Source organism: Scyliorhinus torazame, chromosome 1 (genome assembly GCF_047496885.1).
Source record: "Scyliorhinus torazame isolate Kashiwa2021f chromosome 1, sScyTor2.1, whole genome shotgun sequence".
Classification (NCBI taxonomy): domain Eukaryota; kingdom Metazoa; phylum Chordata; class Chondrichthyes; order Carcharhiniformes; family Scyliorhinidae; genus Scyliorhinus; species Scyliorhinus torazame.
Window position 1 is genome coordinate 167,798,939 of NC_092707.1, and position 19,509 is coordinate 167,818,447.

Consider the following 19,509-nt stretch of genomic DNA (forward strand, 5'->3'; position numbering starts at 1 on the left):
CTGGTCTGAGAATTCCAAGTGAGGCTTCCTTGCATTTGAAGTTCCTTGCTCAGCCTTCAACTTTTTTTTAGCATCCATGGCACTTCTTTGCTAAATGCCCCTTCTTGCACTGATGACAAACAGCATCCATAAATTTACAATGATTTGCGTAGTGGGACCCTCCGCACCTAAAACACTCCACTGTCTTCACCTTTTTACTTGGCCTTCTGAATATCTTTTGTATTATTGGCAGTCATTTCCAGTCCTTGAGAAATTTCTAGCGCCGCCTCAAAAGTAATTGTGGCTTCTTGCAGCAAACGTCACTGAATGCTATCCTCATTAATGCCACAAACTAGTCTGTCCTGAAGCATGTCTTCCAAAATTGCCCAATGTTCAGAGGGTTGATGCAATTTAGGAACATACTTAGCTTCAGAAAATGACTATGGAATTTCAAACCGTTGTACAATTACTGAGGGTTTATGATTATGGTGATTCTGAACGAGTGTAACTAAATACGCAAATGAAATGCACCCCAGTTTCTGTGATGTCGCTACATTTTTCACTAGTGTGTAAGTCTTCGCACTACATGCATTCAGGAGAATTCAATGCTTTCTAGCCTTGTCTGCAATCCCATTTGCCAAGAAAAAGCGCTCCAACCTTTCCACATGTTCAGTCCGGTTCTCGTCCTCTTCCACAAACTCACTGATAGACCCAAACATAGCCATGGTGCTGCTAACTTGTATTTCATCGGTAAACTTGGCAAAACTTCGTGTTGAATGTGCTGAAACTCAATTTTTAAAAATCGTCTCCAAAAAGATGTGGTAACGTGACCACAAAAAAGGTAGTCGAAACACGTTGAAAGTTAATTTCTTTAATGTAGATAAAATAATGAAGTTTAAAATACGGTATGGTCTCAAAAATGGGAGCAGCTAGCTAAACATCAAAATAACAGAATAGAATCAGAACTAACGGCAGTTAAATACGAATGTACACAGGTGACAACAACAACTAATGATATCACAGCACTTACTGATGACATCAGCAATGGATTTAATAAGAAGATGCAGAATCATAACACCATAGCAGTGAGTCGTGAGCCATTGCAGCTCAGCAAACATGGGGATGATGGGGGAGTGGAGCTTAGTGCAAGATGGAATACGAGCAGCAAAGTTTTAGCTGAGCTTCAATTTTTGGAAGTTGGAATGCTGGCCAGGTGAGCAGTGGAATTGTTGAGTCTGGAGGTAGCAAAAGCATGGATGAGGGCTTCGGCAGCAGACAGGCAGGGGCAGGGAATATAATGGAGGGAGAGGTAGACGTAGAAATTAGGAGCAGGAGTAGGCCATTTGGTTCTTCCAGCCTGCTCCGCCATTTAATATGGTCATGGCTGATCCTCGATCTCAATGCACTATCCCCGATTTCTTCCCATACCCCTTTGATGCCATTAAAATTTTTTTAATGATCTATCTCTTTCCTGAATACATTCAATGACTTGGCCTCCACCGTCTTCTGTGCTAGAGAATTCCACAGCTTCACTACCATTTGAGCAAAGATGTTTTTCCTCATCTCAGTTCTAAATGGTCTACCCCATATCCTGAGACTGTGCCCTTGGTTCTGGATTGGATGGCACAATGGTTAGCACTGCTGCCTCGCAGCGCCAGGGACTCAGGTTCAATTCCGACCTTGGGTAACTTTGTGTGGAGTTTGCACTTTCTCCCTGTGCCTGCGTGGGCTTTCTTCCAGCTGCCCCGGTTTCCTCCCATAGGCCAAAGATGTGCTGGTTAGGTGGACCGGTCATGCTAAATTGCCCGTTAGTGTAACAAGATGTTCAGGTTAGGTTACAGGGTTGCGGGGATAGGGCGAGGGAGTGGGCCTAGGCAGGGTGCTCTTTCGGAGGGTCAGTGCAGACTCGATGGGCTGAATGGCTTCCTTTGTACTATACAGATTCTACGTTTCTAGATTCCACAACCAGGGAAAGCATCCTCCCTGCATCTAGTCTGTCCAGCATTGTTAGGATTTTATACGTTTCAATCAGATATCCTCTCATCGTTCTAAACTCTAGTGAATACAGGGCCAGTCGAACCAATCTCTCCTCATAAGAGAGTCCAGCAACACCGATATCAGCCAAGTGAACTTAGAGTACCCAATTCATTTTTTCCAATTAAGGGGCAGTTAGCATGGCCAATCCCTGCCCATGTACATCTTTGGCTTGTTGGGGGCGAAACCCATGCAAACATGGGGAGAATGTAGAAACTCCACATGGACAGTGACCTAGAACCGGGATCGATCCTGGGACCTCGCCACCGTGAGGCAGCAGTGCTAACCATTGCGCCACCGTGCTGCCCCTCTCCTGTTATTTTTAACCTATCACTTTGCGACATTGTTTTTACTGCTTCTGAGTCTGCAAAATAAAGAAAAATACCACATTAAGTTGTATAGAATCAACCCGATATGTTGTTGAGTTTAATGTGCAGATGGGCTGGCTGGCATGCAAAAATAGTGGGCAAAGCAGGGACAACGATTAGACAAACTCAATTAAGAGGAGAAAATTGACATGATTGAGGATTTATTATCATTTGCATTTTGCTGGACCGCATGATAATTCAGATGAGTTCAGAGCTTTTTAAAAGCTGTTAGTCTCCTTATGCTCTGTAAATCAACCATGTGTGTCATAAAAGTGCATTACTTTGTTATATTACCACGATTGGAAATATGTTGTATTCTTTGTCTTTTCTTCCAGAATGACCCGATGTAGTGTTAGTGTTGACAAAGAATATACTAATCAAAAGATTGAAGCAAAACTAATTTATTATTACACTACTAATTAAATGAAGTTCGCACACTCTACTGAGCTATAGATGATAATAAATGATATTGAATCTGTCTCACAGTATTCAATATTCTATCTAGTCACTAACTACACTATGATCTAAACTCATGCTATCTATCTCTAATTAACATTCAATCTGCTCTAAGCTTATCCTTGTGCTTCTCACCGTACTTCTTCCAGAATTCCCTGAGAGGCTGTCTTAAATACAGAGAAGTAGTAACGCCCTCCAGTGCTTGATTTACACATAGAGGTCATTATTAATCCTTCACTAACCTGACTATATACATATTACACGCTTGTGTAAGACTCAAAAAATTAGTCAAGTATCAAACCTAGATGGTTCTGTTCACAAGCATTATTGAAGATCTTTTACGGCCACGAGAGGAGTATGCCTATCCTTCACTCGAGTTGGCCAGCCTCATCTCAGCTTACAAGCGCGAAAGCAAAGATGAAATACTTTGAAGATCCTTGTTATCCCTTCCACTGCCCTTTATCACCGTCTTTCTTTATCAAATCATTTTGTCCATGACCCTCGGGGGTTTGGCTGCTGCTGATGCTGTTATCCCAAGTGTTCAGTGAGGGTCCTTTGAACTGTAGCAGTGGTGGTCCTTTGAACTGTAGCAGTGGTGAAAGGTCACGTAAACCAGATATGTCTGCTGGTCCTACAAAACTGCTGAGGAGGTATTTCGGATCATTGGTCCCCTTGAAAGACTGAGGTCATCTGCCCAGGGTCATGCAAACAGGATACATCTGCATCTTCATTCCCGTATCAGCTATCTTGCTCTGAGGCTCCAATAAGTGTATTGTCCTCTTCTTGTATAGACCTTGCATATACATTCAGACCTTGACGGACTGTTGATCGTTTGTGCTCCTTCAGATATGGTGATGTGATTTCAGGTCTTAAAATCAATGATTGTCAAGGACTGTGCTTGGTTTACAAGTGGCATAATTTAGCTCGGCCTTTTAGTGGACATGTTTCCTGCAGGCTTTGCAATTTTCTGCTATTAAGAAAGCAGAAGTATATGTCAGACATAGATGAGTTATGTCTGGTGGTGAGCAGGACAAATAAGACTCAGACAGCCCTGAGTTATGTCTGATTTCCAAGTATTGTTCAGGGAGGGGGTGATGGAGTTATGTTGAGTAGGCAGAATCCAGTTTGTCCTGACTTTTTTTTTGGGGGGGTGCGTTAAACTCAGATCCTTCACTTGTGTTTTACAAAGTTACCCAAGCAATCCCTGTACACATACGCTAGCTTACACATGTCTTCATTCGTTCTTCATAAAGGAAAAGAACAGTGTTTTAACAGCTCATACCAAGGTTCTCTGCAAATGTAGATCTATTAATATTTCTTAAAACACGTGATGCTCTATTTTCTAGCTCTCTTTACCTAGGAATTCTGTGGGAATAGGCATATTGTGGAAGTTAATAATTTTAATATCTCGCCTGTAGCTTCAATGAGCGGGTGGCAGAATGGCACAGTGGTTACCACTGCTGCCTCAGTGCCAGGGTTCTGACCTCGGGTGACTGTGTGCAGTTTGTACACTCTTCCCGTGTGTGCGTGGGTTTCCTCTGGGTACTCTGGTTTCCTCCCACAACCCAAAGATGAGCAGGTTAGGTGGATTGGCTATGCTAAATTGCCCCTCGGTGGGGTTAAAGGAGCAGGGTGGGGGATTGGGCCTATGTAGGGTGCTCTTTCAGAGGGTCAGTGCAGATTCAATGGGCCGAAGGCCTCATTCTGCGCTGTAGGGATTCTATGATTCTATATTACAAGTTCCATCTCACAACAAATAATAACTCAATCAAGCAGATTTAGAATAAAATATTAATTTGTGGGACAAAAAAGTTATGCAATAAAATAGATTTCAAATGCAACTTATAGGATGGGATTTTCCATTGTGGACAACAGGGGCGGGCGGGATATATTGTGTGATTCCCGGTGACTGGCTGGGCTGAACACGCACCATCTTCTGCTTTTGAGCTCATTAATTATGCACCCGTGAGGAGCTCCCTGATTTTCATGTCAGGGCAGGAAAGCGATCACCCACCCAGCTGTTAGCTTATAGGGTTCAAGGTCCTGACGTCATATTTAAACGGCTCCTGGACGGACATTCACTCACTTCAGGCCAGGAGCTCTGCACTCTCTCTTGCCGCTGCAGCTTGTACTGGAGAAGCTGGCAATTGTGAGAAACCACATCCCAGGACATACGAGGGCAGCTCCAGCATTGCTTTGCCCTCATCTTTGGATATGAACACTGTTGGTGATTTACCAATGGTCGGGCCAACGCTCGCCGTTGCTATGGATCATGTATGCCAGCCTCTTGACCTTGTGGAGGCCCCGCTGCCTCCTGCTGCTGAGGAACTTGTTCCTCATGACCCTGTGCCAAACATCAATGGGTCCTTCTCCTCATCATCTGGATGAGAGCCATTCCCAAGGTAGGCTTGCCTGCAGCCTGCATCATCAATGCCTCAGTGGATGTGTCAATAAATCAAAGTGATACATTAAGTGAGCACGCCTTTTACAGGTTTCCCTCCACCTTAAAACCAGCAGGTTAATGCTAAGCATTTCACCTGGCATCTGTTTAGAGGTGACATCGTCACCCCATCTCTTCCAGATAAAGGACATCCTGGAGCACAAGAGATGGGTGTTCCTCCCATTCATACATGAATGCATATGGAGACATTGCACTTTGAGGGCGATGTGAGCCATGTGCAAGAAAGCTCCACCTCGCTGTTGGGATCTCGATGTTATAAGGCCCATGAGTCAGGAACAAACCTGCTGCAATGTGGGCTGCACCTGTCTTGTCCCTCTTTGTGACCTACCTAATGAGATCTTCACCTACACTCACTCTGGGCCTACCACCCACTCCCACCTCTAACTGTGACTTTCTTCCTATCACCAGTACCCTGAATTGTCTCCCCAGGGCCTCATCATGATACCATCAACCCCACCTGCCATCAACCCCACCTTCCATGGCACTTTCCTCCCCTGCCTCTTCCCTGGCCATTGTCTTTCCGTTTCAACCACACTTTCCCTGTAAGCCAGTTTCCCCTGTCCAGCCTTCCCTCCACCCCTGCACCGTAGACCCCAACCCTTCCAGCATTTACCTGCCTCCCTTGTCCAGGGGGCAGCATGGTAGCATAGTGGTTAGCACAATTGCTTCACAGCTCCAGGATCCCACGTTCGATTCCCCACTGGGTCACTCTGTGCGGAGTTTGCACGTACTCCCCGTGTGTGCGTGGGTTTCCTCCGGGTGCTCCGGTTTACTCCCACAGTCCAAAGATGTGCAGGTTAGGTGGATTGGCCATGCTAAAATTGCCCTTAGTGTCCAAAATTGCCCTTGGTGTTGGGTGGGGTTACTGGGTCATGGGGATAGGGTGGGAGTGTGGGCTTGGGTGGGGTGCTCTTTCCAAGAGCCGGTGCAGACTCGATGGGCCGAATGGCCTCCTTCTGCACTGTAAATTCTATGATATGCATGGCACAGTTTCACTAACGGCACTCAAGTGAAGCTCTGCAAGGACCCAAGAAAGAAAAAGCAATATCTATGGACCTCAAAAGTCATAAAGAGGTGATGCTCGCCGGGTGCATGCCATGTATATATAGTTGTGAGACTGAATGTCCTAAATCCAAATATAGTGAGCAAGCTGTGCAGCATTAGATTCCCAAAGAGAAATTACAAAATGGGCTTGATTCTGGTGCCCATATGGAGCTAGGTATGGAGTCAGAAAGGAGTGGAATTTCCCCATCACCATCCAAATCCCAGCCGGAATATTCTAGGTTAGGTGGTGGCGTAGTGGTATTGTCGCTGGACGAGTAATCCGGAGACCTAGGGTAATGCTCTGGGGTCTGTTGTTTGAATCCCACCACGGCAGAACAAATCAAGGAAAATCTGGAATTACAAGTCTAACGATGACCATGAAACCTTTGCTGATTGTTGTAAAAAGCCATTTGATTCACTAATGGAAGGAAATATGAGACCCTTACCCGGTCTGGCCTACATGTGACTCCAGACCCACTGCAATGTGGTTGACTCTGAACTGCCACTTAGCTCAAATGCTGGCCTTGCCAGAAATGCCCACATCCCATGAAAGAATAAAGACAAAAAAATCTTGCTGGCAGGGAACTTACTTTGGAAGGCAAACTTAAATCCTTTCAGTTAGCATGCATGAAATACAAATGAATGCAAATGGAGTTTGCCAACATGGTCCATCAGGAAACTTTACCCATCTTTAACTAACCCTGGAAGTCGAGAGAACAAAATTTGTCGCTTATCCCGGCTTTGAAAAACTGTTTTTGCCTCCACCTGTCATGATTTCTGCCGCTGGCGGGAGTGGAGAATTCCATCCATAGAGTTCGTGGCCAGCATCTTCAAAGCGTGAAAATTAGTGAGATCTAGATTTTCAAATATCCACAGGGTCAGGAGTGGATGCAGGCACCATTTCAAAACCACGGTCTCCAGGATCAGCTCAGGATCCCAACTTCTCCAGGACAGTTGGGAATTTTCAAAGGGAACAGGAAACATACTCGTTGCCAACTAAAGTCCTGTTGAACTCCGTAGGGCAGTATTTTACAAATCTTTGCCCAGGACCCATTTTTACCAACCAGCCAATCTTCACGACCCACGCCACCTGAACTTCACGACACACCATTATTGCTTACCTTTAATGTGACAGGTGAGCCTGCTTGTTTCTTACGATCTCACCTGCTTTGTCATTCAATCTTGCATTTCTGCTGAGGGACTTCAGCTGATGATTTAAGTTCTTGCTGCATCTGAAGAGGTTTGTCCTCAAATTCGCCATGCTTATTTTCAAATGCCTTTGAAGAGTTGAGGGCTTTAATCTTTCATTTGCCAGTACTTCCCTACATATAACACACATGGGCTTTGCATCCTGATTTGTACTGGCACAATTAATAAATCATACCTCATGCTTTGTTCCCGATTTCAGTTTCTTCTTAATGGGTTGTTCATCAGAGGCCTTGGAGCTCACACCAGCATTGCTTTGTCCTGCTGTAGGCTCTACTGAGAAGCTCTCTCCAGCAGATTCAGTTGTGAGATCCTGGCATGTTTATGTCTCCTGCCCTCTCTTCCTTATTACAAACTGATCCATCTTCAGTTCTTTACACACTCCAGTTGCTTTCTTGCTGGCAGCTGCAAAATGGAGGAATGACTCCTCCTTGATTTTGAGACCAAAGCACGGATTGTGTGATGTCAGTATATTTGCTGGGTGCATGACCTGCTATCTGCCGCTGCTTCTGGTGGGAATACTCTACCATTTTAAAAAAGAAGTTTGGTCCTGGGACAGCGCGCTGATGTCAGGAGGAGACGGTACTGGGACAGTACGCTGACATCGGGAGGTGGCAGCCTGCCCCGCTGGCCACCAGGCTTGTGCGCTGTCGGATCTGTCTGAGGGGGCATGCATGCGGACAGCATTCTCTCGTTTTTAAACAGCATATGGAGTCCCATGAGTTTTATTTGTGAAGACTATACACCATTATAGTGACACGATTGCAGAGGTTTCAAACATGCACAGAGATTTCACATGCTGATCCTTAAATTCCACTTGCCCTGCCCCAGAGGAGAACCACACCTCATTTCTTTTCTGTGATTGCTGCTGGTGCCTTCTTCTTGGATCTCAGTTTGAAGAACAAACAAATTGCTGCAATCCCTGTATATGTAGCTGTCACATACTTCTTCCTCCCTGTGAAGGTGTAGGCATTGAAGTACTTGTGGAAACCAGTGAACTGGTGCTGCCTGCCACCATCATGGCCCGCCATTCTCACCCTTCACACAAACTTAATTCGGCCGCTCTCCGTGTCCTTCACAGGCCCGTGCTCCAACAGTCCCACCGCCGGAGGTACCGCCCTCGCCTCCTCCTATTGGTCAGCAGAACAATGGGGTGCTGGATTGGTTAAGAAAACTAATCACCTATTGAATAAGTTGGGTGCCAATCAAACGAAGCAAGGTAAAATACTACCGCTGCTGGCGGCTGTGGACGGCATTCTCAACCTAAAAGCCGGTCGTGGCCATTGGGCGCTTCTCCCGCGATCGGGAATGTCGCAACCGATCACTCCGCGACCCGACACCTGGCCGCAACCCACCCGTGGGTCGTGACTCTTGAGTTTGAAAAACCCCGCCTTCGGAAGCTCGTCAAATAACCTGTCTCATGGAGAATGCAGTTTTCAATGTTCAGTGAACCCGAACATTCTTGTGCATGGTGTCACTTTTTTGAAAAATATTTTATTGGAGGCATTTTCAAATATGTACATAACAAAGAAGAAAAAGAAACCAACCACCCCATCCTTATACACTCCAAACAATCTCTACCCCCCCCCCCCTATTTAAACTTTTAATCCAGACCCCCAGCCTAAACTGAAAATGAACCCCTTCTCCTCTCCCACTGATGACTCAATACTCCTTAAGTAAGTCACTGAACAGCTTCCACCTCGAGATGAACCGCCTCTCTGCACCTCTGATGGCGAACTCTGCCAAATCGCTCACCCATATCCCTGCATTCTGGGGCCTCGTTAAAGTTTACCTGTCTTTGTTTTTTTCTGGAACCTACTTAGGCCACTTCAGGCGTTCTTCCTCCATGGTTCCTTTCCAGTCCTTTCCAGGCTGCTGACTAACAGTGGAGCTGCCTGCCCTCTTCTGCAAGGCAGTGGCAGCTGCCAACATGACCAACATGTCTGCCTGCTGCAACAAGGTAGATATGACAACCATGGGGCAGGGGGTGTGGAGCACGGTTCCCACTGGAGAATTCCAGTCGTCCTGTGACTAAGTGCATTAATTGGCTTCTTAATTGAGTTAACAATCTACCCGCCACTTGTGGGTGAATAGTCACTTCACACCTGACATTGCTTCTAGGAAAATGGCTGGAATCGGGATGGTGATGGGGAACCGTGGTGCATGCTGATTAGAGATTTGGAAAATTTCACCCCTGCCTGACTCCATTCCTGCCTGCATATGAGCACCAGAATGATGCTCATTTAGTAATGTTTCCTTTGGGAATCTAATGCTGAATAGCTTGTCCATGACATTTTGAGTTAATGTGAACATTTCAGATATGTAGTAGTTACCCTGAGGCTGTTTTGCCAATCATAACAGCACTGCTAATATTCTATGTTGTAGAGATGCAAGGACAGTTCCAACACAAAGCACTTGTCCAGATGGTTCTATTACAGAATGTCAACCCTTTAACATTTTCACAGATTGATACACTGGTATCTCTGGGAGTAATTTTGACTGTGTAACAATTGTTAAATAAGTGCAAGTGAATTGGCAGCCTGTTTCCCACTTCTCTTAGGAGAAGTGTTAAACAGGCTGCCACTTTGCTACCACCTGTTTTAAACTGTCGCACAAAATCAAAATGAACTCCTCTTTGGTTTAAATGGTACTAATGAACTGATTAGTCGAGTGAGACCGCCCACTCGTCCACTTGCATCCTGTTCTAGTCAAGATGCCATAACTTCCATCTCTGTCAATAAAATGTAACCGTTACTGTTGGTATTTCTTTTATTGGACCCCGAGCTTCTTGTTAATTGTCGCACAGGTTTGACAAGACAGTGAGGCCATAATGATAACCTTTGTGCTCCTTCTCTTTTACAAAGGGGAGTTAATGTTTAAAAACTTTTGGCTTATGTCAAACCCAAATGTCAATAATCTCATGTGATAGGAAGATTAGTCCGCCCCTCCCCCCCCACTCCTCCACCTGCACACATACACACACACACTGGAAGTCAGTTGTTAAAGAACTATCTGGCAGGCAACAATGCTAATAAATCATTATCCCCAGGAGGGGGGACAGCCATACATTGCAAACTGCCATGTAAGCAGTACAGTGACATTTCTGTGACACAGTGATGCATTGTAATATGAATGGCCTCATCATACCTGAGTGCTTAACGAGCACAAAACATTGCTAAGCACTTTTTGGGTACGGTTTTACTTTTAAACACTGCCTTAAACAGCCACTTAAACAGTGGCTTCTACTTGTTTAGAAACTGATTTGCATAGGAATACCTTTGAAGTGACATTCTGTATCCAAGACAATGATGTGCATCGTTGTTCAGCGTTTGTTAAAAATAAACTGAATAACCAAATGTAAAGTAACCAACCACATCACGCACAAATAGACAATAGGAACATGTAGGATTTCCTATGATCTAGATTGTATCAGAACTCCTATTAATCATCAACTACTGTTTTCATAATCTTTAGCCAAAAATATTGACTAAATGTGGTCAGTGAAGTAACCAGCACTGTCACAGAAAATGCATTGATTAGCATTACTGCTAATGTTTCATGACACTTTGGTGAGGAATAAGATAAAATCAAAATAAGTTTTAAAGTTTGAAATGGTAATGTAGAACCAATAACAGCTGACCCTTGTATATAGCATCTTTGTTACAGGGAGACATCTCAAGGCATTTGGCAGTAGGACCCAATACAATGTGCCATAAAGAATGAGGAAACTGCCACCTAAGTTGCTGTTCTGTCAATGAGAAGGAGGCACAGAGTAGAGGCAAAGTAATTCCCACGGAGCTGCAACGAATCACCCACCCCACTGATTCTCAGTTCACATGGGTCCACCCAGTGATGTTGGTACAGTCCACTCTCAGCCCACCCCGTGGGACATGGTTCAGGACAGAAACAAGGAAAATAGCTGAGAACATATTAACTATGCCGAGATGAATTTCCAACCAACTACCTAAAGTTTTAATGTGAGAATAATTATATTTTTTAACCTGACCATGATCAAATAAAGGCTGTTTTATTGTAAGTAGGTAGATTCATGTCTGAATTCTAGAGTGTATACTGACCTTGCCTCAGGCTCTGACTGTGCGAAAATATCCATAATGTGATGGGGGCCAATGAAGCTGGCCTTATTAAGCATCAAGACTTTTCCACTGTGAACATTAGCAATCAGGTTAGTGTGCAAGCTTCCATTTTAATGAACCAAATATTTCTATTCATCTTGTTCTGTCAGATTAATTGCTTCTCAGTCTGAATCCAAACTTCCCAAGTCAGACTGCTGTGAGTGTCAATATTTTCTCTCCGTTCAATCTGCCTCTTACCAGGAAGGTGAGGCTTATGCGTTCTTGACGTACCTATTGGACAAAGAGTCTCAGCCAGCCAGCCAATGTATCTGAACAGGCAAATAAAATAACAGGCTGAGAAAGTGAAATTAATGGTGGTTCTTCATCAACCTGAAAAGCGACCAAATACATTAATCCCAAAGCCAGGCAGCAGGAGCCCTTCTCCAAAGGGAACTTAGTCAGTGTGAGTCAACTCGGCATGCCTGCTGTACTGTTTTGGCTGCAGGAATGGAGCATGTACAATCTTCCATTGAGTACATTTGTAAATGGATATTTTTAAAAACCAAACTGGTTTACAAAGAAATCTAGATAAATGGGATGGAATGACGGTTCTCATTCACGGTACTCACTTGAGAATTGCCTTCACTTCTAAACTCAGGAAAGCAACAGAAAATCAAATGTGAACTGCAGCCAGGGGTGCAAATTAATACAGTAGCCTTTACTTAGGCACTTAGGAATCCTTCTCAAAAATAATCTATAACAATAATAATGTTTTTGTCAGTCCGCACTTTTCTGATTGGTCAGTGGCAGAATTGGCCAGTGCCAGAATTGGTAGGTGGACTCAGCACTCAGCAATAAGTTTTCCATTTTCATTTGTGATGTAGGTGGTTGTGGCAAATCAAACTTTTTTTAGGATTTAGATTTGACTCCAAATGACAGATCGGGTATACAGTGTATATGTTCAAGATTTTCGCACACGCCAGTCAGAGCCTGAGGCAAGGTCAGTGTACACTCTAGAATTCAGACATGAATCTACCTACTTACAATAAAACAGACTTGCACAAGCCAAGTAAAGGTTTGTTTTCTGAACCTCTGTCCTCACTGCGAGGATTTGAAATCAATGATCCCTCATCACTGATGACAAAATGAAGGAAACACTTTATCCCTGTTCAGTATATTAAAATCCATCTATTAAAATCCTTAATCATTTTTAAATTCTTCAGTGAATTTTCTCTTAGCCTTCTCTGCTGCAATGGAAATAGTCCCAGTAACTCAAATCTCTTTTTAGAATGAAAACTTCCCAACCCTGGAACTATCCTGATTAATCTGCAGTGTGTCGTCTCCAGGGCTTTAACATCCCTTCGATATATGTCCCAAAATTGCATACAGTGCACTTAACAATGGTCAAATCAATATTTTGTGCCTGTTTATTTGATTCAAACTGATTCAAAGGACTTTGTTCAGGAAAATAACTCTTCACCCACAGAGTAATCAATACTTGGAATAACATTTCAAGAGTTCTTCTTAGTGGAGGCAAAAAATCCCAAGACTTACAAGAGCATATTGGATGAAATGATGAGTGAAGTTTTTAAAAATTATTTTATGGGAAGTGTGTGTTGTCCATGTCACAAGAACAGAGAATTCTGGAAAAACTCAGCAGGTCTGGCAGCATCCGTAGGGAGAGAAAATAGAGTCCATCTGACTCTTCATCAGAATTAAAGAGAGGGAGAAATGTATTGGATATTAAACTGTAGCTGGGAGAGATTGCAACGAGATATAACAACCTGAAGAACAAGAGATAGATGTCACGGTGCAGGAAGGAAGAGCAAAAGGGAGGGTTATTGCATTGAGACAATAAATATATCGGATATTTTTAAAGAATGGGATTTAAGATGGAGGAGAAAGGTCACAATCTAAAGTTGTTAAACTCAGTGTTAAGTCCTGAGGGCTGTAATGTGCCTAATCGGAAGATGAGGTTCTGCTCTTCCAGCTTGTGCCGGGCTTCACTGGAGCATTGCAGCAAGCCAAGGATGGACATGTAGGCTTGAGAGCAAGGTGCTGAGTTAAAATGGCAAGCGACAGGAAGGTTGGGGGTCATGCTTGCGGACTGACCGAAGGTGTCCAGCAAAGCGGTCACCCAGTTTGCATTTAGCCTCGCAGTGTAGAGGAGACCGCAATTGTCCATGTGTTTCTTTTTGGATGAATGATGGATAATAGGATAAATGGTCCTTCTCATCTGTAGTCACGTTATGATCCCACTTAGATCAGATTAAACAATAATCTCCTATCAAGTAATCATTTATGCATCAAGTTCATCCCTCCTCGCCCTCCCCAACGTCAGGAGAAGGTTGCAGCCTTGCCTCTATACATGGCAAAACATTTTACACAGCTGCCAGTGGCTGCCCAGGAAAACATTTTGTTCAGTTTGGTAGGCAGTTGATGAAATTAAATTTCAGTACTACTCCCCACCTTACCTTCTCAACAAACAGCATGCAATCTTCTTAACTTAGCTACATGATAGGGGGAAGGTGGATCAGCATGTGTGATAGAAGACCATTTATGAATATGATCAAGAAAGGGAATTTGTCTTCTCCCATCACTGCTTCAAATTGCTTTACAAAAGCGAGGAATGCCCATTGTGCAGTCTGTTCCTTATCATTTCTACATTTCACAAGTATTTTCATTTCCTTGTGTTTCAGATAATCTGTTGGATAGAAAGCAGTTGATGAAAGTAGGAATCGCCTTAATTATAACTGGACATTTAAACTTCATTCTAGGAGCGATTACCCATGGTACAGTCTTGCGACATGTCACGGCACCAGGAGATGGCATATCTGTTGAATATTCAGTAACCAGCATTATGTCCGCAATCTCCGGAATACTGGTACTTAGTAACTGCTACTTATTAATATAACTTTTGAAACACCAAGCTGTGTTTTATTCAAACTTGAAGGAATATGGTTAGCCCTTAGAATGATGCTTTATGCTTCGAATTAACAAATGGACCAAACAATCTAATCTTTATTTTTTCTGTGTTCTGATTTGCTTTACAACCTCGTTCTGTAACCTCCAGCCTCAAACGGACACGGGAAAATATTGAGGACTAACATCACATTATCTTCAAATTTACAGTCTGTCGGTCCACCTACACGCTGCAGATAATATAAATTATGGAGGGAAATGAGAGGGCAATGACATTAAACTGCAAATATGCTCTCAATTAATATGAGTCTCCACAGCTAGAATGGAGCCCGAAGAAATTCAATCTTGAATGTATTATTCAAAGAGAATAATATGAAATGACTGCTGGTTTATGGATACAAAACCACTCATATCGCCACCAACATCACTCATTTCGGCTGCCAGGTTTCCTAAGGCCTGGGAAATATCCCAAATCTCGTATTTTGTCACTAAAATTAAACCACTCAAATCTCTGTAATGAACTACAGTGGGTATCTCCTCAAAAATAATTCCTGAAATTTTACCCTGAAGCTGCCCACCTCCCCCCTGCCCCCTCTCCCCCCTCCCCCCCCCCCACCCCCTCCCCACCCCTCTCCCCCTGCAATTTATGAAACTGTTTAATGCTGCCCAACAGGCGATGACTGTACATTCACTTCTAAATCTGTATTCCAGACTATTTGCACCGGAATTGTAGTGATTGTATTATCGGGAAACATGCCTCGGACACTACTGGTGAGTAGAATTCATTAAATGTATGTGTCTTATTTAGTACTGCATTAATATCACCATTCCAACCACAATTAGCACTTAGGAGGCATCATTAATAAAGTTGAATAGCCCTTCACAAAGGAGAATTGGACACTGAACAGACAAGAGAAATTAAAAGAGTGTAAAGGATGAGTAGGGAGATAGGTTTGAAGATCTTTTTAAGGTGGAAAGCAAAGTAGCAAGGTGCTGCATATTAATGAGAATTTCTGAGTGAAGGTTGCGCCACTGATGTTAGGTTAGAGGGAAAGGGCTGCCGAATCAGGTGACTAGAGTCAGGAGTACAGACTATAATAACTGGCTATAAGATTGGAGAATCCTGTGGCAATAATATTGCCTATTTGGCTACAGAGGGATTTGTAAACAAGGATGAGGATGACTTGAGAAGTTTTTCTTTCTGTTCACCCCTTGCGTACAACAACAAAAAAAAGTTTTAACAGATGTCTTTTTGTTTAATTATGTAGCAATACATTGTGTTCACAAGTACTATGCTCAATTCCCTCGTCTCCATGGCCTGTATGCTTGGTCTGGGAATCTCTGTTGTGGTGACTATTGCAAATGGTGGAAGAACATTGCTCGCAGTTTGCCATCTCAGCTCCACAAAGGATGTGTTACAAGTCAAAAACCAATGTCCATTTGACCCAACCAGAATCTATGTAAGTTGAAAGTACACATACTAAAAATGCCTGCCTTGGATTTGTTAACTGATATGTATTAAATTTGTGAGATGTGAACCCATTTACAATTTATTCCTGTTCATTTTTTAAAAAATTGCTCAAAACATTAGAATTATCCAGTAAGATGTATTTTACAACTTTAGTAAAACAATATAGGGTATGTTTTGATCTATGCCGAGTTCATTGTTCCCAGGCAACAGGATTCCAATTTTGATTCAACTGAAGAGATCATTTGGCTTCAGCAACTTCACGTTAAAACCAGCTTGTGAATCGCAACCAGATTAATATGTCAGTGTGAAACCTCATGGAACTGAATTCGTATTGTATTTGTCGATATGCAACATTGTGTAACAGTACTTTACCGTGCAGCAATTGGCTAAAGTGGATGCACTGCCATTGCCCATTCTGCACCAAACTTGTATGCCAATCTCTAAAGTTCTGTATACAAGAAACATGGCCTGTACTTGAATGTTGCCAAAATAAAACTCATATTGATCCACAACCGGTCAGCCAAATATTTCCACCTTCCAAAAATGTTAAAAGAGAGATTGAGGTTAAGCACTTCCCATACCTTGGCGACCACCTCTCTCCAAAGGCCTCGATTGATGAGAAGACCAGCATTGGATCAGCTGTGCCATATCCACCTTCTATAAACGATAGCAACAAGTGTTTGAAAGCAAAGATCTCTCCTAGCCAACAAAAGGTGAGAGCAGTTGATGTCACCACACTCTTGTACTGCAGAGAGATCGGGACACATAAATGACACGTAAGAGTGCTAGAAAATCTTTAGCATCAATGACTCAACTGCATCCTCTGAATTCATTTGGAGGACTGTTGTACAAATGCTAGTGTCCTTCTTGAAGCCAGCTCCACAGGCATTCAGGTAAAATTCCTGTAAAATCAATGGCCAAAAAGCGCCTTGCTCATCATATTCTGTTTTCGCAACTTTCAAATGGCTTGAGTTCTGTGGAAGAGACAAAGAAAAAGATCCAAAGATATTGAAATTAATTATGAGGAGCTTGCTACCAATGGTTCAAAATGGCAACCGCGTATCCATCAATCTGCATCATATCTTAATAATGAGGTAGAGAAGGAAGACAAAGGAAACAAATCCTGTACTTCAGATCCCATACCTCATGAGATGACCTGCCTCATGTGTCCGTAAATCTGGGAGTTGATATCAGCCTGCCCAGCCAAATGAAAACTCATGGCAGAAACTCAAAACCCTGAGTAGCCGTCATCCTCGAACTGAGGGATAGCTAATGACGCTGAAAGACATTACATAGACACAAATTGTTCTTGTTGGTGCAGCAATTGGATTCAGTTTGTGTTTTAACAATCTCCATTATTCAGACTCGCCTGTCTCAACTGACCAGTGGGTGATGCTAAACTGGTGACAAATGAGCCAGACTACTGGCATACAGATTCTGAATTGCAGAGTCATTGAAGAAAATAATTGACAAGGAAACAAAAAAACACAAAGGGAGAGACTGACACATTTGTCAGAGCTGAATGGGAACAAGTAGCGCAGTTTTAATTGGAGAAAGCTTCTCTAAGACTGCTGGTATCTTCTCTTTAATGCCACTGTGTAATGAATCTTTCTCACTGCTGGTTGTGAAGTGCTGTTCTGTGTATCCTGACTAGCTCAATTCTCTCCCTGTCTCACGCATCATGTTGGTGCCTCTATGCTGTTTGATCTTCATCTCCTGCCTACTCCACTGAGAATCAATTAATGACAAACATGTGGGTAATTTATTTCAGCTAAAGATGTCTGAATACCGTGAGCAAACCCAGTAATACGGCAACCTTTTATTGTTCAAAGCTGACATCAGTGACTTTTGTTTTGGCTTTGTTTTTCCTTTCTGCCATGTAGCTTTTCCTTATTTCCATCGTCCCTCCATCTGCCTCCATTTTCTAAAGGCTGACAATGCATAACTGTCAGCAAAAGTGGTTTTGCTGCAGCTGACAAAGACTCAACAATCTTTTAGCTGTGAACTTGAATGGCGGGTTTCGGTAGGCCGTTTCCATTTATATTGCATTGGTTTAACATAGTAAAACTTCCAAAGGACTCAGGAGGGTGTCAGAGACATTCCAGTGACTGCATAACTGATTGGATGGAGGACTTCCAAAGACTTCAGATGCAGGAGATGGTGCCGGCAACATAGTAAAACTTCCAACTGTGGGGTTGTATATAGCGGCTCCACCTCTTGGCCAGAATGGAGATGATAGCAAATTCCCCTGTCAATCACTTTTGGAGCTGTGTTCCTGCTAAAGTACGTGGGTACACAGCAGCCTAGAAGTTACCATTATAGCACTTGCTCATTATAAATATTGTGCATGCACGGCCATGCAAAACATTTTAATGGGACCACACGGGAAAAATTGGCTGTGCACACCAACTAAATTTTTTTTAAAAAAATATATTTTATTCAAGTTTTTTGGCCAAACATAACAATACGTAGTGTTTCTTTTACACAACAATAAAGCAATATAAATAACCGTGGCCAGTTTTAAACAAATAAATAAGTAATATATAAACAAAAACAAAAAAAAACTAAATGGCAACTGCCTTGTCCAAAATAAATACTCTCCAAAAATACAATCTAACAATCCAATATACAATTACCTATACCAAATACCTATACATATACAATAACATCCCTGAGAGTCCGTCCGATTCCTCCCCCCCCCGCCCTTTCCCCCCCCTCCCCCCCTCCCCTCTGGGTTGCTGCTGTTGTCTACTTCTTTTCCATTCCCTCTATCTTTCTGTGAGGTAGTCGACGAACGGTTGCCACCGCCTGGTGAACCCCTGAGCCGAACCCATTAACACAAACTTAATCCGTTCTAACTTTATAAACCCTGCCATATCGTTTATCCAGGTCTCCACACCCGGGGGTTTGGCTTCTTTCCACATTAACAATATCCTGCGCCGGGCTACAAGGGACGCAAAGGCCAACACGTCAGCCTCTCTCGCCTCCTGCACTCCCGGCTCTTCTGCAACCCCAAATATAGCCAACCCCCAGCTTGGTTCGACCCGGACCCCCACCACCTTCGAAAGCATCCTTGCCACCCCCACCCAGAACCCCTGTAGTGCCGGACATGACCAAAACATGTGGGTGTGATTCGCTGGGCCTCTCGAGCATCTCGCACACCTATCCTCTACCCCCAAAAATTTACTAAGCCGTGCTCCAGTCATATGCGCCCTGTGTAGCACCTTAAATTGTATCAGGCTTAGCCTGGCACACGAGGACGATGAGTTTACCCTACGTAGGGCATCAGCCCACAGCCCCTCCTCAATCTCCTCCCCCAGTTCTTCTTCCCATTTCCCTTTCAGCTCCTCTACCATGATCTCCCCCTCGTCCCTCATCTCCCTGTATATGTCTGCCACCTTACCGTCCCCCACCCATGTTTCTGAGATCACTCTATCCTGCACTTCCTGCGTCGGGAGCCGCGGGAATTCCCTCACCTGTTGCCTCGCAAAAGCC

At 43.5% G+C, this 19,509-nt stretch overlaps 1 protein-coding gene across 4 annotated transcripts in view; it reads left to right on the forward strand.

Moving 5' to 3' along the window:
* The window catches only part of LOC140416389 (keratinocyte-associated protein 3-like), a 99,593-nt gene that overhangs the window by 19,163 nt on the left and 60,921 nt on the right, over positions 1 to 19,509 (forward strand). For 3 of the 4 annotated variants that reach the window (XR_011944777.1, XM_072501125.1, XM_072501124.1), the window contains 3 exons: positions 14,321 to 14,505; positions 15,255 to 15,314; positions 15,812 to 16,003. Coding sequence is in view for 3 of the 4 variants with exons in the window: in XM_072501124.1 (XP_072357225.1) it covers positions 14,321 to 14,505; positions 15,255 to 15,314; positions 15,812 to 16,003 (437 nt within the window). In the remaining variant the exon portion in view is untranslated. The remainder of the gene's footprint in view (positions 1 to 14,320; positions 14,506 to 15,254; positions 15,315 to 15,811; positions 16,004 to 19,509) is intronic. The other variant, XM_072501126.1, reaches the window with a different exon arrangement.